The sequence below is a fragment of the Protopterus annectens genome, chromosome 1.part0 (genome assembly GCF_019279795.1).
Source record: "Protopterus annectens isolate FY-2018-M chromosome 1.part0, PAN1.0, whole genome shotgun sequence".
In the NCBI taxonomy this organism is placed as follows: Eukaryota; Metazoa; Chordata; order Ceratodontiformes; family Protopteridae; genus Protopterus; species Protopterus annectens.
In genome coordinates, this window is record NC_056725.1 from 865,111,418 (window position 1) to 865,135,211 (window position 23,794).

A 23,794-nucleotide genomic window follows, 5' to 3' on the forward strand; every position below is an offset into this window, starting at 1 on the left:
ATCACCATAATGTAACTCCGGGAAACTGAACACTTGACCAGCATGGTGAACTTTGCCCTTTTCTCCATTATAGTGTGATCTCAGAGTTGGTATATTTAGTTATGGGGAGTGGGGGGGCACAGCCCCCCGCTTGAGTGGGTTTGATTTGCTTTGGTTTTGTTTTAAAGTGTTGGTGTTCAAGTGATTAGTTTCCTGGAATTACATTACTGTGATGTGGATGTTTGTAAAATTTACTTTTCGGCAACTACAACTTGATGTTCCATCATTTGATGAAGTGGCCATTTCATAATTAGTTTATGTATTTGTAGTTGTGGACACTATCAAACAGCAGTTTGTTTGACTTTGTGTTTAGATGCTTAAGTAAATTAAATGCACTATTTGTTAAGTACATTTTACATCAAAAACAGGAACTTCAAACATTTGTATTTTCTGTAAGTGGGTCAGGTGGGAGGGGACATGTGTGTGTGTGTGTGTGTGTGGATAGATGTATACATATGTGTCTGTTGAATGCTTGCTGGTTAAGGTTAGAGTAAGGGTTAGGTAACGGTGTAAATATAATGGTATGTGTGTGTGTGTGTATGTTTGTGTGTGTATTTGCAGGTTTGGGTAAGACTAAGGGCTAGGTAACTAGTTAGATGGTTAGATTTGGTAATGTGTGTATGTTTGAATGTTTTAGAGAGTATGCTTGTGTTTGTCGAATGTATTATGCTTGATGAAGTGCTGATGAATGTTTTTGCGTGTATGTGAGAGTGTTTGCTGGTTAGGTTTAGAGTAATAGGTTAGGTTAGAGGACAGATGTAGTGTTGTGCATATTTGATGGTGCCTGTTTGTGTGTGCACGCGTGCTAGCATGTGTGTGTGTCTGAGTGTCTTGGGTAGTGCTTCAGTTGAGTAAAGGGGTTTTTCTACTAAAGGTGTAGGGTTAGGGGCAGGGACAAGGATTCATTCAGCATGGATGAGTGAGGTGAGGTGGGGTTTGAAGCTCGGCTGACCAGCTTACTCATACATGGTAACCCTGTCCCTGACCCTAACCTTAATACAGTAGCTTACAGAAACCCTTTTACCAAACAGAACCATAACAATTTTGGTCTGAAGGTAGTGTTAAGGTTCATGATTGGAAAAGGAATCTGTTTTTGTTCCTTTTTCAGATTCCTTTTTCAGTCATTTTGATTTGTTTTGGGTTCCTCTGCATTTTGAAGTGCTGGCATCGATCATTTGTGATTTGATGTTTATGCACTTTATTGTAAAGGACTGTAATCTTCTCTTTCCCTATTACTTCTAACCATCTTACCACTCTACCAGAGCGCATGCAGTGATTGCAATGTGGAGATGTGACATAGTCGTATTAGTGATTGTCCTTTGCTGTCATGTCTGTTTCCCAAGGAAGTTGACACTTCCTGGTAGAACCACATAGTAGGACATGCATCCTTGAGACAGATACACACACACACACACACACACACACACACACACACACACACACACACACACACACACACACACACACACACACACATTACAAAGAATTTGCAATCACCAAACCACCTTTTGCATGTCTTTTGGATGTGGGAGAATACCAGTGGACCTGGAAAAAGCTCATGCAGACACAGGGAGAATATGCAGACTTGGCCAAGAACTAAACCAGACAGTATCGTGCTATAAGGTGACAGTCCTACTTGTAAATCACTCTTCGGTCCACAAGGGTCAATAGTCAAATCCAAATCATCTTGGTCATTTTCAGGGTTCCACAGTTGTCAGAGGTGCAGACTGAGACAAGGTGATTAGAGGGGACCCGTAGAATGCTCACCAGATGATAGCTGAGAAGGAAAGAAGATCTGGCAAGAGAGGCATTGTAGACAGGTGGATCTCCCAAAAATGTTTTAAAAGTACACAAATAACAGATAATCAGATAAGTAGGACCTGCAGCTTTTACAGTGAATAACAGACTGGGGAGGGGGGAGTCATGTGATCTCTGTGCACCATGCATCTTTGTGGAAGGTTGATGGCTGTAACAGTATTTGTATACCAGTTGGTTCATAAACAGTGATGGAATTTAAGACTGTATGGAATGGACTTCATGCATTTTTTTTCTCTGGGGGGTTGGATCGTATTGGGACAACCTGGATATGCAGTTTAGCCAGCATATAGGAAAGGAAAAGACAAACAAACACTTCTGAACTGGTATCAGTGTTTATCTGTGTGTCTGTCTAGCACATGGATGGTAACAATGTTTATATGTGTGTCTGTCTAGCACATGGATGGTAACAGTGTTTATCTGTGTGTCTGTCTAGCACATGCATGCATTTTCCTAAGTCATTGACATGCAAACTGTGAAGCATTATGAAATAATTTCCATACAGTTTTTTGAAAACTGAAACCTTAATCTCCTATATAGAAGCATTGAATAACCCTTACAATCATATATGCTGTTTTACCTTTGCAACAGTTAAAAAGCAAAATATTTATGCTGTGGTATAACCTTTATGTGATGAGTTTAGGCATATGAGATGATTATCTTTCTATCTTCTTTTTCATTTTCTCTTAGGTATTCCAAGCCTCCTTTGATCTTGTTTTCTCTTGATGGTTTCAGAGCTGAATATTTAAAATCTTATGGCAGACTCCTTCCTGTAATTAACAGACTGAGTGAGTAGACTTATGTTTGCAGAAGCGTTCATTACATTTTCCTTTGATTCTTTTTTCTTGTGCTTTCAGATAACACTGTCATCATATGAAATGTAAGGAGGTATAAATTAGGTTAAATTTGTGTACAATTTCTTTTCTAATAGATTTGAAGCCATAATGTAAAGTACTGTCTTGAAAGATGCTGTTATCACAGATGTCATCATATGTAGAAGTATGGGAAAGTGCTGGCAGTCACATTTATCAAACATGAACTTTTGCTGCTTTCCGTAGCAGTTCAGATTATTAGAGACCTTACATAACCACTTCCATTGTAAGAAACATGACATGGTGCACAAATAGGGTTGCCACCTTTTCAAATGCCCAAAGTGGGACATTTTTTGTAGAAACATCAGATTTTGCAGGGCAAAACATACCCACGGCAAGTACAAAGGACAGAACTTCACTTTTTTGCCAGAATAAAAGCTTATTCTTGTTGCATTTGAGTTGCATATTGTGTTTCTTATAACATTTAGGTGTTTCAGATACAAAATAACTGTTTAATGCAACTATTAAAGAAAATAAAGGAAATATTTTTGTCCTAAAAATCTCAGGACATTTGCCATTTTTTCAATTTTTGTTGCAGGACACATCTGCCCAAAGAGGGACTTCCCTCGCAAAGTGGGACAGGTGGTAACCCTATGCACAAACTGTGTATGCATGCCTGAAACAATGCAATGTTGCAAATAACTCTGATCTCACATCACAGGCTATATGGTTGTGATTAATAATGTATGAGGTTTGTGAATTTGTATTAGCATGTAGCTGTCAGCTTAATAATTAATTTGTATGGGAACATCTGAGGATACATTGCTGGCTCTGTTTAATAACACATAATGATTGGACTGATCTAAGGATACTTAAAACTAATAGTATGTCCTGGGAACATGTAGATGTGGTAGTTGTAGCTAGTTTTTAGTTACTAGCTGGTTTGCTAACAATAACTACTAACTCATATACTTGGAGCATATGAAGGTTCACAGATTTCTATTGCATTTAAGCTTATCAGGGACCATGCACAGTTTACACTTGTTAAAAGAAACATTGTACGATGACACAGACCCCTATGATTCACAAGGCCGATTTTCTGTGCAGGAACAGTGTAGGAGCTTCTACACGGAAAATGGCTGCCGAGCGATCCAGGAAAATGCTGTGTTCACGTGCACGAGTAGCCCTACACTGTTCTAGCATGGAAAACTGGCAAATATGCAAATCACCTCATTTGTTGGTGAAAACCATGCAAATGAGGTGATTTTGTGATCCAGCAAGCTACGAGGTCTCCGTGCTAGAACAGTCTCAGTGCAGAAATGTATTCGGCTAGTAACCAAATACATTTCTGCATCTGACAAAATGAAGGCATGACAGCTCATGTAAAAGCATGTATTATGTTTAATACACATGCCAATTTTTTTTAAATTAAATGTTTTTTTTTTTTTTTGGCCGATCTCGGCCGTTTAAGCTTAGGGCAGCTGCGCACTGAATGGGATTGTGCTGAAAATAAAAATAAAATGAGAAAAGTCAATTTTAAGTTAATTCTGCATTTTCCCATTATAGTCAATGGCATGCAAAACGTAAACAATACCAGGGAGCACTAGTTGTCAAGGGGAAAGGGTCCATTTTAGTGCAGAAACTAACGACCTACACACTGGGGTATGTAAATGAGAGGAGTTATACTGAATCACAGATTTCTTCAAAGTGTCAGCTTGTACCTAACCGTGTAGGTGCAGCAATACACCAGTGCAAGTCTAAGAGCTGGATGACTTCATAAGGGGTGTGTCATGCTTGCTGTAAGCTCATTGGAGCTCTGTGGCCTGTGTCTGCCCTTAGCTAAGCACAGCTAAGGAAGGGGATGTGCCAGATGTGCCTGAGCACTGTGTATATAGCCAAAATGGGTGCGCGTGCCACGCACGGGGATATAAACCAAAAAAAAAGAGGAAATAGCAGCTCTGTTTACATGAGTATTGGGTATGCGCGGCACGCCTCGGGGCTTAAATAGGGAGGAACTGGAATGGAGAAACAGCAATAGTAAGGCAATCAAGGAGAAGTAGCATAACTGGCAGGTAGAGTGTATCAGAATCAGCCAATTAAAGACGCAGCAGCCGAGCACACTAATTTAAACTATGCAAACACCCCACAGACTGCTTTTTCCCACAAACTCTACACCACCGGTGTACACAGACGGGGGATTTTTAACTGGAAAAATTAACTAAATATATTAGAGGCTGCTGCTGCTTTACTCCATCAATATGTGCTAGAGACTGAGGGTGGTGAGGAGGAGAAAGCTGACAACTGTCCCACAGTGAGGAGGAGGAGAAGAGTGTACAGACCCAGGGTAACCTACCAGGGCCTACATGAGCTGGAGATAGTGGGGCTCTACAGGGTGGACAGGGACATTCTACAGCAAATCATTGAGCTGTGCCGGCCACGCCTTACACACAGAACTAATAGAGGGGAACCTATCCCAGTGGATACCAAGGTATGTCTAGGCTTAAGAATACTAGCCACTTCCACCGTATAGCAGAATACCCTTAGATAGTTGGTGCTGTAGACTGCAGGCACATCCACATCAAAGCACCACCTGGTGAGTGGGGCAGGGTCTACATAAACTGCAAGGGCTTCCTCTCCATCAATTGCCAGGTCATGTGCGATGCCCAGGGCATTATCATGAATGTGTGTGCTGGCAGTCCTGGAAGCTATCACGACTCCCACATCTGGCATTGCTCACAGCTGTATCAAGCATTTGCCAGGGGGGACACCCCATATGGCCATCTAGTGTGGGATGCTGGCTAATGCACTGGAGTCGTGGCTGATGACACCCATCAGAAATGCACACACACCTGAACAAGAACACCATAATGAGGCACACGCACAAAACAGGATCATTGTGGAGCATGTGTTTTGGATGCTCAAGTCATGGTTCCACTGCCTTGACATATCCGGTGGAGCCTTGCAGTACTCTCCAGCTACAGGTACACAAATGTTCATAGTATGTGCCATGCTACACAATATGATCCTGCAGAAACAGCTGTAGCAGGAACAGCATGGGGCAGGGCCACACAGCCCCCCACAATTGCCAAGGCCAGCACAGGCACAGAGGGACTCAGAGGAGGAACATCCTGAGCCTGCCCCTGTAGGCAGAAGGAGGCATGCCCAGTGTGCCCAGGCCTTGGCAGAGTGGCAACGCATAGCACACACACTGGCACTATAGGGACCCAGGGACTGATACCTCTCTCTGACTCGCACATACAGTAAAAGGGATGCCAAACATGACACTACCTGAGTTTTACCATGTATAGTGTGTGTACCATGTGCATCCAACATAGTCAGCCCTCCAGTACTCTCCTAAATACTGGCCCAGCAACAAGGTAAGTCACCCTTCCTATCAATTACTGAATGGAATAGTATGTTCTCATACTTGTATGTATGCAAGCATACAAGGGAATTGGGTGGCTGAATGGGATAGCAGCAGACAGCTATATGGGAAAGCAGGAAATTCATAACAAATACTGGTGTCAACATACTAGGCAGTGCTACACAAGGTGACAACCCCCACTGCAGTACATGTGATGGCCCAAAGAACTGTGGGTATCAACAGGTCACACACATGGATGTCAGTGTGGGTCACATATCCGCCACCAGCCTCAGCCAGCAGGACAGGTGTAGATGACCATGAAGAAAGGCTAAGGCCCCCAAATGATGGCAATGGTGAACAGCCCCCCCCCCATCAGACCTACACAGATATACTACAACAGGTCTGGCAGTTGCATTCTAGTTCTGAAGGGGAAGAAGTCTGAAACTGAAACATATGCCTTTAAGATCTAACGTGTACTCTACTAATATGCCTCCTGTCTGCATGACAGGTCATAATACAATATGAAATGGAAGCCAACAGAGTAACCGAAATACCTGTACAATCATTTCAAATGTTAAAGTCTGCAGGTGTCCCCCACCCCCACAATCCCATGCAGAAATGCAGTAACAGATGGCCTGCAACAGTTTCAAATGGCCTACAGCCCTATGGCAAAGGTCTGCAACAGTCTCAAATGGCATACAGCCCTTTGGCAAAGGCCTATGCCTCTCCCATGGTGCCAATGTAAGGAATGTCAGGGGGTCCCAACTAACAACCTATCACAGTAAACAGAAAACAAATGCAAGGCCATATGTTGACAAATGCCACTAGCATGCCTCCCCATGTCCTACTGCAAGGACTGTGGATCAGGCCATAAATACTACTGGGATAAAGGCCCAATTATAGGGATACCTCTGAGATATTCCTTACATAATGTTAGGTGGAGGAGAGAATAACAGGGGGGGGGGGGGGTGTAGAAGCATGAATGTCATGGAGTGTGTGAAGTCTGAAACTCTAATGTCTGCCCATACTACACCTGACTGCAAACCCATGAATGAATAGCCACAAAACCACTTGAAAACCACAATGTGAAAGTAAACTGACCAAATATATGAGTCCTGCATCCGGATAACCTGGGTGCATCTGTACAGGTGAGAAGTATGGCCCCAGCAAGATATGGCCCTTCCATGAAGTTGAGAAAAGCACAAGGAAGGGAACCCAGCCAGCATACTAACAAGGTGCTGCACCATTTATACAGAACCAGCAGTCTATTGTCTGTAGCTAACCCTCCACAATGGAAGGTGTGTGCCAGAATATGTAGTCTATATGCCTCAGAATATTAGTCTCAGCTTCATTCATCTTGCATTCCCGGTAAATAACTGTGATCAAAGAATGATAACTGTCAGTAGTTGATATGACACATCACAGTGTAAAACAGTACATATGTCAGAAAATCTATGCAACAACCAAACATGTCACACAAGCAGCACAGGCAGCAATAGTTACAGTATCCCCTGTATGTTAAGCCCATTGTGTCTCCATATTGGCAACCTATCTACAGATATCCTGCAGAAACAGTTTGCTAGGTGTAGCTGTAGCACACAAAACCCTGAACTGGACTCCATCCCTCCCTGGAATGGATGCACACACTCAATATAGAAGGTCATACTGGGCATGCTCCTACACTTAGAGAAATGAAGCCCATGTCTGACAACACAGTGGACTACATATATCGGTTATTCACAGCTGTCTGTGCACACACACCAAATTGTACACCATTGATACTTCACACATATACACTGGATAGGAATACACACACATATCTAATGCCAACATAATATAATATGTCAAACATACACACACAGAGACGTGGGGAAGAGAAAGACAGACAGTGACAGACAGAGTTCCACTATGAGGGCCTGTCTCACCCACTACACATCCCATTGGCCTATATCTCATGATGTGCTGATATTCACTGTAGAAATACCTTTGGTTAGCCCTCAGCCCTATAGTGTTTGTGGTGCTGGTGTTAACTGTGTAACACTACAGTACAAATAAGTATCCATATAGCAGTTGCAATCTGAGTCCTGTCAAATGTAAAGTTGTGTGCGAGTGTGTGTGTGTGTGTGTGTGTGTGTGTGTGTGTGTGTGTGTGTGTGTGTGTGTGTGTGTTTCTAGATGAATGTGGTTGAGGACATTCACACTCACTAAGACTCCCTTACTTCTCCTTCAGCACTGCTGATGATGTCACTCACCTTCAAAGATACCTTTGGACAACTCTCCAACATGTAAGCTCTGTGGTGCTTGTGATAACTGCGTGATACTATAGTGTAGCAAACTAGTTAGGTAGGAGTTCCAATCCTGATCCTGGCAACTGTGTAAATGTGAGTGCTTGTGTGAGAGAATGTGTGTATCCTTGTAGAGACCTGATTTTGTGGTCATTCACATGTACAACACTTCCCTTACCCCTCCTTTAGCACTGCTGCTGATGTCACTTACCTTCAAAGATACCTTTGGACAGTTTTACAACATATAAGCCCCATGGCACTTGTGATAAATGTGGAGCAATGTAGTAGCAATCACTACATAAGAAGGGGTTTGAATTTCATTCTTTGCAGGTGTTTGTGTACACATATGTCTACATATATATGTCCGTACCTCAAAGATTTTGGCCCCATTTACACCCAGTACACATCTCATTGCCTGACTTTAGCAGTCCTGCAGATATCATCCACCTTAGAAGTACCTGTTGACAACCCTAAACCATGTAAGGTCAGTGGTGCATGTGGTAAATGCGTAACATAATGGTGTGAAAAGATAGAGGTTTGAACCTCACCCCTGGCAAATTTAAATGTGTGTGTAGGGTAAAATATTTTGTGGAATCTCTCATCCACTACATCACCCAATGTCAGTATTTACAAGGGCTGGTGATGTTCCTCACCTTAGAAGTACCTTGGGATAACATCCATTTTATAAGCTCCGTGGCATGTGCGATAAATGCGTTACACTGTAAGAGCAGTACATAGCTAGATAGGGGTTCAAAACCCAGTGCTAAGAAATGTGTGTGTGTCTGTGTCTGCCATCAGTATCCTGTGTGGGGGTCAGTGTGATTGTGTAATAACAGGATCCATTGAGGGGTTTGCTAAATTATTATGTTGAGGACCTAGTATATGTCACAATGTCCGCATTACAAGGCCAACAGTTGTCAAACTCCGTAGAGGTTGGTGTAGACAATCCACAGCCCTAAATGTCTAGTTCCATGTGCAATGACTAAGTGACAGTATGGATTAGTTAACAATATAGGCAACCCTTCTAATACTCAGAGACCACTCTCCATCCATATATCTTACACAAACACACTTGGCTAGGCGTCAACCACTATATCGGTAGTTCCCCTGCATATTGTCTCACAGATAGTACCCATGGTGTGATTGCAGTTGAATTACATGACTGTTGACCACAACAGTGCCACTGACATCAGAAAGTACTTCGATGTGCTACATTTCCTGACTGACTGTGTGTTATCCATCAAGTAAAAGGACATGGCATCCTGTTCTATCCCCTCAGTAACCCAATCAATGTGTACAGTGGCCCTTTTTCCATGTTCCCCACTGGATGCCTGCAACACCTGTAGAGTCTGAAAATATACCCCACAAAGGGAATACCATGCCTTATACACATGCCCTGTATGGGCAGGCACCACTAACTCCACTGAATACATGTATCATACTGTCAGTGTAGGTGCAGTCACTACCTCAGTTACATAGCCAGGTCTCACCAAATGAGGTCAGGAATGCTAAAACAGAAGATACCAGTCTATCCACACAACATGCCCCAGAGACCTCAAGCACACTTCTACACTTAAAAGAACATGCATGTGGGACATGTGCACAACCTAGACACTGTTCATGCTATGGAATATAAATCACATAAATGGGAAGTAGTGCACATCACTGACCACCCACAACAGACATCTGGATGAGTGAATGGGGAATACAGTACCCACCCCTGTGGACCACTCCATTGACTATACACCTGAGCCACACTGGGACTGTTGTCATGTGGCCTGATACCAGGGTATTCCATTGGGCTAGCCTTGTAGAACCGTCAGACCCATTTACCTACTACACACCTATGAAGCAATGAACCTATGGATCTCAGTACTGGCAAGTATGTGTGTGTGTGTGTGTGTGTGTGCATAGTAATCCCAGTGTGTTTGGTTGATGAATATCCCCTGTGGCTGTGATTATTAGCAGTTTATAGGTGTGTCCAAACCAGAACATGTACCATTCTCCATTCTACAACAGATATAAATTAACATATACCTATGTACAACCCTCAGCCCTATAATCTGTGAGGCTTATGCAATCACTGTGTTACAGACCGGGGATTATCGTGCACATACTGTACCCTGCCTATGACATGGTGGATGTGTTACCACACTGCCATACCCTGTGGCCTTGCTGCAGGGCCACATCCTGGTGACACACAGATGCCTAGAATGGAAATGGGATAAAGCATGTGAGAACACAGTCACTCAGCACTTCACTTCTGGGGGGAGACACAGGTAAAGCTGGCACTGAATGTGTTGCCAAGACTGTGGCCAATATCTGTTTTCTCAGGATAGGTATTAGCTTTGTACAGTAATTAGCAGCACTTGTGTTTAATGCTGTAGAGGTTGTAGATGTAGCTATCAAAGGCTGTTGTGAATGTCGCCAGTGTCTGCTGCATCTCTGCTGCCATAGATGCCTGTCGGGGATTCCATGAGGGATCCAAAGTTGTGTTTGAGGCTAATAACGGAGTACAGCAGGCATGGGACACCACCTTTCCTGCAACAGTGTCCTCCTTCTGATGTACACTTCAGTAATGGCAGAGGACCATCACATTGTCTCCCAGTGTTTGGAGGACAGTGTATGGGTTCTGTTGGCTCTGGGTAGTACCATGCATTCGTGTACCTGTTTGTACAGTGCCGATGTGTATGATTCCATAGTCATGTAGCTACTTGCCTTTGCCATGGGTGCATTGAAGACATCCACCCCTGTTTTCATGGCTGCAAAGTCAGCATTGGAGAGGTTTTGCCAGGTGGTTATCTTTGTGGGGGGTATGGCTGACATGTTGAGTTCCGTGTTGATTACAGCCTGTGTGGATCTTACCATGCAGGGATTGACATCTGTGGATGAACAACAGTCCCATATTTAAGTGGTCAACACAGGTCAAGGTTGTTGCATCCTCTACCAGGAGTCAATATGAGCTGGTCTAGGGCAATGGAAATGATGAATCCTAGAAGTTTTGGCCCACTGTGCTGGCACTTGGCTACATTCCACAGGTGATGGAGGAGTAGTTGAATACTCGTACTATGTCCATGTTACATTGGACCATCATAGATGACAGGGTGTTGAGGAATGTGCATTGACAGTCTAGGGACATAGATGTGGACCCATAGCTGGCTATTGTCTGGATTGCACTATTACCCCAAGGCAGTTGTACCGGAAGCATCTCCCGTGCATTATGATGGGATACTAGACTGGAGGTGCTCCTATCCATAATGAATATGGAGACACCACCACCTGTGGAGGTGTGGTGTGGTCCATGTATGGGGGCTGACAGCTGTGGAATGCATCATAGCCTGATACTGTAGGTCTGCCGTCTGCTGCTGTGAACTACCTCTCCATTGCAGCAGACATGTGCCCTCTGCTCCAACAACTGCTATGAGTGACAGCATCCTGACAGTTAGATGTCCACTGTTGAGCAGCATGCCCCTCAGATTGCATACATTTGTAGCTGTTATGGTGGTAATAATATTAGGAACACTGCCTAATAAGGTACGATAGGGGTGGCAAGACACTTAGCCAGTACCTGGAAGCCCAGCGGTGACAGATGTAGGACGTCAGTGCCAAGTCATTGGGTTCTGTCAATCATGTCATCCTAAGCAGAGAAGTTCTGCATCCCCTGAGAATGACACATAACATGTAAGCCAATGTTGCAGACAACCATCTGTTGATAGTACCGCAGCATCATTCTGGGTGACAGCAATACACTGCCCAGGGCTACTGTCACACCTGCCTGGACTGCATAATCAGAGAGTTCAACTACATCTCCTGTCATGTAGTCCAGGGAGGTGTGTCTCAAGTCATTCACACCCACATGGATACAGAGTGATACTCGTAGTTGTTGTGGAGTGACATGACTGGTTTTGTCATGTTTTAAATGCTGACATGTGATAGATATTTGGCTGTTACCTGCTCCATAGTCAACTTAGTGAGTGGGATGTGTGTGCCTCACTATTGAGTTACCCATGATCACTGTATTGTGCAAGGTAGTTAGCCTTAGGAGCTTAAGTTGGGGGCACACTGTGTAGGTTAAATGTATGTCCCTTGGCATGTGCTATATCATGGTGTCTGAGCGGGTGTCTGCCTTACTGGTCTGTGCTGTTTGGGTAGATATCCATTGAGCGCCTCTGGGAAAGTGGGTGTGTGGCTTTTCATTGCATGTCATGGCTGTCAAAGTGAGTGTCATGGTAAGCTACATGTTCAACATGTTGTGGTGCATGTGTTGATCTTATCCTATTGACCTACTAGTCCAGTCTTTGCTGGAGAATGCACATGTCCACATTGGGTGATATATGGGTAACCCTCACAGGTCTGAGTGTTTGGAGTTTTGAGGGGAGGGTTGTCTGTGTACATGAAGCAGTTGCAACAGTGCCCCAGAATGGACAAGTGCACCAGGTTAATGGGTGAAAGCACAGATGACCTCTCTTCAAACATACCAGGAGGGGTGGACAAAACTAGTAAGTACTGGGGTGACATCTGTGATGAATGAGTACAACTGATGGCTGTCAGGTGTGCTACACTTATTGATACAATAACCTGAAGTGCCAAGCCATAATGCTAGTTGAAGTGCAAGACAACTAGCATGATATATGGGTGGAATAGAAGGCAGACTGTCTGCCACCTGTAATACTTTACCACAGCTGTGGTAAGTAAGCTCTGTAGCATGTGCGGTAACTGTGTAATACTATAGTAGACATACCTAGATAGGCAGTAGTTCTAATCCCAATACTGGCAAGTGTGCATATGTATGTGTGTGTGAATCATGTACTGTCTGGCTCATACCTTTTTTGTCCTGTGTACTACCCTTTACACTTCCCTTCACTACACAGTGGTAGACTTGTAGGTGTCATCCACCTTAGAAGTACTTTGGAAGAATTGGAAATGTCTAAGCTCCATGGCACATCTCATAACTGCATAGCTCTGTAGTCAGAATACCTAGATAGGCAGGAGTTCTAATCACAATGCTAGCAGAGATGGCCTGCACCTGTCACCCCTGGGATTCTGGATACTGGCTAAGGCTCTTGCCGCCCCTATAGTGCCATTTTTAGGCAAGGTTCAAATGACAAATTCACCACCATAACAGGAATACGCAAGCAAAAACTGAGGGTAATGCTACTCAATGCTAGAAGTCTAAATCTCAAAATGCACTCCCTTGAGGCACTCCTTAAAATGGAGAACATCGATATCTGTGCAGTGACTGAGACCTGGCTCAAGGTTCCAGAGAACATCCCTGCATTACCAGGCTATAACTCATGCCACACTTTTTGGCCACCTAACCTGGATTGGAACACTAAAGGCGGAGGTGTATCCATATTCATTAAGGATACCCACACCTCCAGGCTAGTTGCTCAGCATAATGCATCCGAGGTTATCCAAGTGCAACTAACTCTGGGCAAAACTGCAATCCAAATTGTAGCTTGCTGCAGATCCCCCACCATGCCTCATTGATATACTGGAAATATTAGGGTTCAACCAAACACCCTAATAATGAACGATTTCAACTACCCCACCATTAACTGGGAAAACTACTCATGTACCAACTCCTTCACTCAGCACTTTCTGGAATTCATAAATTCCAATGCCCTGGATCAACTTATCCACACTACCACCAGAGGCAACAATATCCTAGACCTAGTCATTATCAGCATGAGTGACCGGTGTTCCACACCTGAAGTCAACTCCTCATTGGTCAGATCCAACCATAAGCTTATCACCCTAGATATCCACATCCCTCCCCCACCCCCCATTAAGGAAACCAAGGTAAAAAGAAATAATTCTCCAAAGCCAACTTCATGCTTCATAAGACAGAAGTGGCGAACTTCATGACACCCATGCAAATGGACAATACAGTTACAACTGCTGAATCCTGCAAAAATGCACTCTATAATCACTTACACGAGTGCATGGATTGTGCTATCCCAAACAGAACCAAGATGCTATCCTCCAAAAAAGGAAGTCAATCTGGTGGTCCCCTGCCATAAACAAACTCTACAACAGAAGGAAGAAACTGTTGCAAAAGAGAATAAAATCCCATGGGTGGAGGAGCTCCCTGGTCAGCCTCAGTAAGAAGATGTGATCCCTTATAAGATTCTCCAAAGCTAGCTATGAAAACAAAATCACCACTGATTCTAGGGACAACCACAAAGCATTATATAGCTATGTCAAGATTCTCAATGGCAGCACCCAGATCTGCTTTGAGTTGCAGCACAATGGCACGAAAATTACAGAACCAACTGACATTGCCAACATCCTGGCAGATAGGTTCAGTGCTAACTTTACCCCACTTCTCACCCCCTAAAGGGCCCATATCTATACAGGAAGAATGCAGTGTCCCTGTAATCACAACTATGCAGGTAAAAGCTGCACTCTCTAAAACCAAAAACACAGCATCCATGGGAATGGACAATATCCCAGGCTGCATTTTACATGAACTTCAGAACGAACTGACTCCACACCTAAGTACCATGTTCATTCATAGCCTCACGTCAGGCTTTGTGCCCACTTAATGGCACACAGCAACAGTTATCCCACTCCACAAAGGGGGAGCCACCACTGATCCGGGAACTATCGCCCTATTAGCCTGATGTGCCTGGTTTGCAAGTCCTTGGAACGTATCATCATGGAACTCATAAACAAAGACATTGGTAACCTCCAAACTCTGGACCCCACTCAGTTCAGGTTTGTGAAAGGTAGATCATGCCTCCTGCACCTGATCGACTTCTTTGAGGCAGTCACCAAAGCTGCAGACAAGGGTAAGGTGGTTCACACAGCCTATCTTGACCTCACTAAGGCTTTCGACACCATCCCCCATTCTGCAATTATAGCTAAACTCACTAAACTAGGTATAAATCCCTACATCACAAGATGGGTTGCCAACTGGCTCACTGAACCCACACTGTAAAAGTTGCAGACTCTAAATTGGACTTCAAAGCAGTGACAAGTGGAGTACCACAGGGTTCAGTCCTGGGACCTCTCCTGTTTGGTATCTACTTCTCTGAAGTACAGGCTAACACAGAAGGCCTTTGGCTAATGAAGTTCACAGATGACTGCAAACTAGGAGCCATAGTCAAGTCCCCAAATGATTTGGACATCCTACAGAAGGGCCTCAGTGAGACAGATGCCTGGTGTCAGAGCCATGGCCTCAAGCTCAGTGCCAAAAAGTGCATTATCATCCACTTTGGTAAAAACTCACATAGGCTTCAGTCTACTTAATGCCGAATGTGTGATAGGAGACCTTGGGACCCAGGTGGACAGTAGTCTCTCCTTTGATAATCACATCGCCACAGTCGTCAGGAAATCCTTCTATGTGGAGCACCTCATCACAAAATGGTTCTCATCCAGGAAAAAAGAGGTCATTGTTTCCCTCTACTCAACACTCCTTAGACCCATTATAGAGTACAACATCCTTTTGGAATGTACCTCACAAGACATCTGTAGCAGCTAGAAAGGCCACTGAAGTACCTCACAAAGAGGACTACTGGAAACAAATAACAAAGGTTAAACACTTTCTTCCCTCAAGTAATAGGGGACTTCCTCAGAACACTGTTCTGAGGAAGTCCCCTATTACTTGAGGGAGGAAAGTGCTTAACCTTTATTTGTTTCAATAAAATCATTGTTGGATCTGTTTCACATTCCATCACTGGCTTACTGGTTCTGTGGTTTGGTATTCATAGTGGTTGTGGTTTGGTTACAGCAATCTACCCCTCCAGGATGTCCTGTTTATTGTGGTGACAAGATTTAGGTCCCTAGAGCATGTAGATCGGAGGGATTGGGCTTTCTTTAGGTGTAGCATGTCCAACAGCTCTGGGTTTGACATAGCTTTATATGTTAGGCAGAGATCACCTCAGAGTAGGCAATATGCTACGGAGTAAAGCTGGAGTTTTTTGAGATGGTCAGTGTAGGGCATCTGTTTGAGGCCAGGAGAAAACAATCTGAGTTTGAAAATCTCTGATCTCTCTGCAGTTTCTTCACTTTGGTTAACTGTAGTCTCTTATCGTACGATGTTATACTTTCTTGTAGTTGATCCAGCCTGCCTTCTATGTTGACAGCTGGAAAACGGTTTGCAATATCGTTCTCAATAGAAATAATATCATTCTTCAATTTATGTTCCATAGGAGCGAAGAAATCAATGAGCAATTGTACATACTCAGCACTAAATTGTAAATTCAACTGTTACCAACTTCAAAGGAACTCAGGATATTGATCTCCATAACTGGGCATATTTAATATTCTTAAGCCTCTTGGAATAACCTTGTGTTGTAGAGAGGTTTGTAAAGCTTGTAGGCTTCTCCTGGCCCAGAGAGCCTATAACGGCAGTGGCAAATGAAACTGTCAGTCATTCACGCAGCCAACCAGGAAGCAGCACAGTTGGTAAAGATAGTACAATGGATGCAATGCATACTAAAGTAGCTGCTACAAGATTAACTACAAGTCAGTCTCTATCCATGAATGCAGATAACGATGCTTCTATAGAATCAATCTCCAATGCCCTAGATGTTCCTTTTGATATTATGAACAATTTCATCCATACTAAAACGAAATCAGCATTTGATACAATGCAAAACGTGAATAACAACACTCAGGAAAAAAGCATTTTTTAGAACAAAATCACATGGTAGGGTTCACAGTAAAGAATCCTCTTCCTATCATGAGCAGATCTTGGAGTTTAGTAAGGAAAGGCAAGCTTCAAAGAAACAATAGCACTGAATGAAATCCCCAGACTGTGAAAACATGCCGTTTTTAAATCCAGGTTTGGTTTTCAACATTTCTTCCTTTGAGCTCATAAAAGAGCATATTCAGTTACTTAAAGGTCTCATTTTTTGTGTCTTTCGGCTTTTCCTGGTTAGGGGTCGCCACAGTGGAACTCCGGTCCACTAATAATTGGCAGTTGATTTTTACATACTGGCTTGCCAGGCCTGACGCACAACCTTCAACGAAGGTACGCCCATTCATGCATGTCTCCATGCAGAAGACGCTCTAGCTGAGAATCGAACCAGACAGCGTCTTACTGTTAGGTGACAATGCTACCGCAGCACCACCACCACCTGCTAAACGAGCAGACCATGCTGAAATGCTTAAAGACCTAAGACTATTAGGAAGAAATTTAACATTAAAAAGCATGTTCAGCAATAATACTAATGAAGTTTCTAGTTACAAGAGACCTAGTACATTTGTCCCTATTGTGCGCCCTATGGCACAAACCTTTATTAATGTTTGTGAAACTGAATTCAGAACCCTATTCGAAGAGGGGACCAAGGCTACCTTTTGTAACATTACCAGACAAGACTTTAATGCTCTACACGAACTTAAAAACATTTACTCAACAGATAAGGGTGGTGGGATTGTCATTCTTGACAAAGATTTATATTTAACAAAGATGAAGGCATCGTTACAAGATGTAAATACCTATCAGTACATTTCTAAATCAACTACTGGCATAACAGAAAAAAAGTTTATTTTTTAATCTTTGATCTACTTATGACAGGATTAATTAATGAAGATTTATTTAAATATTTTAACACAACTAATCCTGTAGTTCCTAAAGTCAATGGTTTACCTAAGATACATAAGAATATGTCCCTTCCACCTATGAGACCTATTGTATCAGGTGGAGGATGATGCACCAAATCTTTATCAATATACATAGAAAATAACTTACACACACTATTAGATAGTTGCCATACCATTCTGAAGAATACTAAAACTTTTTTCAAAAGACTACATAATAGACTGTCTACTTTAGATAGTGACCATATGTTTGTTACATTAGACATAGAGTCCCTGTTTACTTCTATCCCTAACGAATGGGGCTTTCTCACTCTGAAAAAATGTTTTGATGATGATCATGTTAAACTTATTTGTGCTCTATTAGAAATCATATTAAAAAACAATGTTTTTGTTTTTGAAAACGATTTCTACCTCCAGAAGATTGGCGTAGCAATGGGCACTGCCTGTGCCAACAGCTGCGCCAATCTAGCGTTAACATATTGGGAACAGTCTACATTTTTATCATAAGCAAATGCTTTGTGCGGACACGTTTTATGGTATGTCTGCTTTGTGGGTGACATTTTCCTGTTATGGAGACGCAATGCTAGTGAACTTCATGAACTAGTTGATTATATGCATACCACTACTGAGTTTCTGCAGTTTAGTTACAAATACTCTTATGATGAAATAGAGTGTTTGGATGTGACACTGAGGAAATCAGAGTTGAATCAAATATGCAGCAGCATATATAAGAGACCAACAAGGAAAAATGCTCTGTTACATAAAAATAACATGCATCCTAGGCATATTTCTCGTAATATGCTAAAAGGACAAATTCTACAGGGTGCTAAGATTACATAATAATGACACAGATGCACAAAATGCCTTACAGATAAGCAAACAAGAATTTTTGGAAAGAGGATATTCTGAACAAGAAATAAACAATGTGATAGATGAAGCATGGACACATAGAGGTGGCCAATGCAAACCATACTTTAGAAATGCAGTTAATGAAGAACTCGATAATAAGATTTCCACTACTACTGTAGATAAGTTCACAATTGTCTTTCGGTATTCCAATGATATCAGTGATTATTGTGATGTCATAAAAAGGAACTGGAACATCTTACAAGAAGTTCCAGAACTGAAGAACACAGTCAGTAACATGCCTGCATTCTCTTTTAGAAATAGTAAATAATTAAAACAACACCTTTGCAACAAAACTACTATGAATAGACCATGTGAATCGATGAGAACAGGTACCTTTCCTTGCAGACATTGCTCTGCTTGTCAGTATATTTATTCAAACTCAGTCTATAAACATCCTATTAAGAAATTTACTATTGGAATAAATTATTATGCAGACTATCGAACCACCAACTTAGTATATTTTGCCTACTGTAAGCAATGTCATGCATACTATGTAGGAAAAACCAATGGACTACTAAAGGACAGGATACAGGAACGCATCAGAGATATTAGAAATCAGAAAGAGAATAATGCATTAGCTAGTCATGTCATGCTAACAGACTCCTCACACACCTTCATTTTTGTAATTCAAGTTATAGAGGCCAACCCATGAGGAGGAGACATTGATAGTGTCCTGGAGGCAGGCGAGCAGAAATGGATACTTTTATTAAATGCAGAGAAACCTCCAGGTCTCAATGGTACCTTCTCTGTTAAACCCCATTTTAAAGTTGAGACGACTTAAACATTGACTTAGTCATGTGTATTTTTATATATTTTTTACTTAGCATGATATATACAATTTTCATATGTATAGTTTATTATTAGGTGTACAGATATTTATTCTAACATACATCAGGTTTTAAGAGTTTTTAACATTTTCTGTTTCTTTAAGTGAATCTTTCTACTATGTCTTATTTGATGACATCAGCTAATTAATTAATTGAGAGTATGTATATATAACTGTCTTTATCTAGTGTTACTTGTCTGATGAAGCGACAGTCTGTAGTCATGAAAGCTCTTACCTTATTTTTGTTTTATTAAAGAGCCTTTGGTTGTGTAAGTTGTGTTCACTTATAAATTTTCTGTAGTTACAGTCTTGCTGCTCAATCATATTTCTCAACCTGTTACAGCAGTACGTCTGGACAATGGCACACATACATGGGTGTCAAAGGGGACATCAGTATTGATACTGTATTAATATAGCTGCACCATACATTAGTATGTTGATTGCACAGTAGGGTTTGACATCACTGTGATAACCTGCAAGATGTCCAACAGTCATAAGTAGGCTATTATGTTACAATGTCATTGCTCACAGACCTGCCAGTGGTTTGGCTAACATAACACGGGTATATGTGTTAACTTATGAATACAGTTTTACAGTTTAACATCTGACTACAGTTTCCTCAAAGCAAGTATAAGCAGCTTCACAGCCACTGCCCCTTCAGTTGTAACTAGCACTGATGTCCAAGCCTACATTAAAAAACTATATGAGCACCTACATAGCTGCATGGATTCAGCAATACCTGACAAGACCAAATCATCTTCCTCAAGGAAGAGTAAGAGTAAGAGTAAATCTGTCTGGTGGACAGCAGCAATAAACAAACTATATAATAAAAGGAAAACAATTGCTGTCCAGGACCAAGAAGGAGCAGGTGCCAAAGTGGAAGCAATCTCTCCTTTGTTCGAAGAAGCAAATAAGGTCACTGGTGAAATCTTTTAAGGCTAACTTTGAGTCCAAATTGGCCACATCCACTAAGGATGATCACAAGGCCTTCTTGACATATGTCCACAATCTTAAAGGTAACACCCAAATCTGCTGTGAACTGGTGGTCAGTAACACCATAAATACAAATGGTATAGATATAGCCAACCTTCTGGCAAACAATGAAAACTTCACCCCCCCCCTTGTCCCCCCATCAGTAAACCAGGACATCCCCAGCACCTGTCCCCCTCCCCTCATCACCAGGGAGCAGGTCTTTATTGCCCTCTCAAAGGCAAAAATATAGTCTCCATGGGACCCGATAACATCCCTGACTGTATCCCACATGAACTCGGGCATGAGCTCTCAGCTTCATTAGGCACCCTATTCAACCAAAGACTGAGCATCGGTTTCGTCCCAGCTTAATGGAGGACAGCCAGTGTCATCCCTCTACACAAAGATGGAGCGTCCACTTACCCAGGCAGTTATAGGCCCATCAGCCTAACTAGCCTGATCTGCAAGGCCATGGAACTCATTATCATGGACCTTATAAACAAGGACATTGGCAACCTCCAAACGCTTAACCACACACAGTCTGGTTTTGTCAAAGGGAGATCATGTCTGTTAAACTTGGTCGACTTCTTCGAAACAGTCACCAAAGCCATGGGTGAGGGGAAGACTGTGTACACTGGCTACCTTGACATAGCCAAAGCCTTCAACACTATTCCCCACTCGAGTATAATAGATAAACTCTCCCAGCTAGGCATCAACTCGTATGTTACCAGATGGGAAGCTTACTAGCTCACTGATAGAACCTACTCAGTCAAAATAGGGGAAGACACTTCTAGTAGTAGACCCGTAATGAGCGGTGTACCCCATGGATTGGTCTTGGGGCCTCTACTGTTTGGGATATACTTCTCTGAGGTGCAAGCCAAAACTAGTGGTCTGTGGCTGACCAAGTTTGCAGATGACTGCAAACTGGGCGCTGCCTTAAATTCCCCTAGTCATATGAACATACTCCAAGGGAGCCTTATCCAAACTAATGACTGGTGCCAGAAGCATGGCCTCAAACTAAATGCCAAGAAATGCATCATTATCCCCTTTGGGGAAAATGACATCCCCAATAATTATCACATTAATAACAATGTACTAAGCATGCAATCAGTCGTGAGGGACTTTTGCACCCAGGTTGATAGCAACTTGACTTTTGACCACCACATTGCCTCTGTTGTGCAAAAGGCTTTCTACATGATCCACCTCATAAATAAGGGTATTTCATCCAGGAACAAGGAGGTCATAACATCCCTGTACTTCTCCCTTATCAGACCCATTATCGAGTACAATGCCCCCTTCGGCATGCATCTTGCCAAGCACATGCTGCAGCTGGAGAGACCGCAGAGGTTCCTGATCAGGAAAATCCAGAGTCTCAAACACCTGTCCTATACAGATAGGCTAAAAGCCCTGTCCGTCTACTCAGTCTCGTACACACTGCTCAGAGGTGACTGGCATACAAGGCCACCTCAGACCTAGCCTTAATGGAGTTGCTGCATATCTGTAAGTCAAACTCCACTTGCACAACCTGCAAGCAAGGCTTTAACCTGGTCTGTGACATGGGTCTATATTACATAAACAAAAATCCAAAAACATGAATGACCTAAAGGTCAAAAATGCAGGACATCGAGCACACTGTTGTGGGGGGCTTTGCCCCCCCCCCCCCAACTAACACTACACTGAGGAAAGGGCAAATTTCCCAGTCCTCACTGTACCACAGTTTCACAAAAAGCAGATTGAGATCTGGCATTTCTGACCTTTAGGTCATTCGCTATTTTAAGCTTTCGCCATTCTAATAGGAACCCCTGTGACATTACTAGAAGTTGTTGGTGGGATAGATTTGTGTCCCAAAGACTCCCCTATTTGTGGAATAGACTCACTCTCCATGTCAAGTAGAGTGTCTCTGTAGCCCTCTTTAAGAGGAACCTAGAAGACTGGATGAGAAACAGAAAATACACCCTTGGGATCCCACCTGTGTCCCTACTGGACAAGGGAAACAGGTGCTGACTTTGAGGGAACATGGGTGAAATTCATGGCTAGGCTTATAAGGGTCTCTGGGCCAATAGCCCAGTATCATTCTATGAACCTGTGAACCTATGTATATGTGACTACAGATATTAGTCACAAATGTGCTTATTGTCCAGCAGAAGACTGTGCAGTTGAATGTTATTAATTCAATATATCACATGCAGTTCAACACGCATGTCTGCAACAGTACTTTACTATGCACATGCTCTCTATAGGTGTCTTAGCTTTACAAGGCAAACGTGTCATACTCATAATCACAGGTAACATAGTTATTGAAAACATCCCATTAACTGGCCTAGCAGAGGCACAGTCACAACTGTTTGACAGACACCCCTGCGTTTGTCATATATGAGCTGTCCTTTCCCAGGGTAAGTCAGGCTCCTGAGCTGTGATCCCACCTCAGAACCTCTCAGAGCATCACAGCTGGACAATGCCTAAAATGGTGGGGGGATAAATAGGGACAGACTTCAAATATTCTTGTTACAAACATAGGATGTTCGTGGAATGATACATTTAGGATTATGGTGAATATTCTTAAGGATGTGGAGTTTTTGTCATTACCTGATGACTTCAATCCTCAACTATTTGTCAGAAAAGTACAGATCTCAGGAGAAGCAGACAAAAATACATGATGGTAAAATGTGGACATTCTGTGAAGATCTGTACAGTTGAGAGGTATGTCTGTGATATCTCCCACTGCAGAGAGGGCCAGATGCTGTGGCCATAGCAGCTGTTCAGCAGAACATTAGTACAGCATGTCATGTTGGGACATATATATTCCTCCAAATCATATTTCCCATTATTACAGACCAAGTACTACATTCAGTTACATGCTTAAATGTTCCACTTACTTTTTTGTTCTTTTCTTTTCCACTTTGCTTCATTTGTTATTTATCTCTCCCTGTGCACTAAAGGGATAGAGCTGGTTTGAATAGGTGACAGCATGGCTTTTGTAGATGATGCTCGTGACCAGGTGATTGCCTGTGCACCTACTGGGGTTCTCCACTTGATAATTGCATGCAGAGCAGCTGCGTAGTTCTTCCAATAGCCAATGTCATGGAACCACACTCCTATAAATGTGTCCTCCATGTGGGCGTTGACCCTTTTCTTTACTTGTGAGGAAGACATACTGGAGTTGTCAGCTACTGCCTCTTACAACAAGACTTTTGAAGCCAAGCCAACTAAATGGTGGTGAAGGTTC

At 42.6% G+C, this 23,794-nt stretch overlaps 1 protein-coding gene across 1 annotated transcript in view; it reads left to right on the forward strand.

The window, feature by feature from the left end:
- ENPP1 (ectonucleotide pyrophosphatase/phosphodiesterase 1) overlaps positions 1 to 23,794 on the forward strand; it is a 1,288,649-nt gene that overhangs the window by 454,104 nt on the left and 810,751 nt on the right. Inside the window, exon 6 of the mRNA XM_044063702.1 lies at positions 2,545 to 2,642. Coding sequence (XP_043919637.1) covers positions 2,545 to 2,642 — 98 coding nt within the window. The remainder of the gene's footprint in view (positions 1 to 2,544; positions 2,643 to 23,794) is intronic.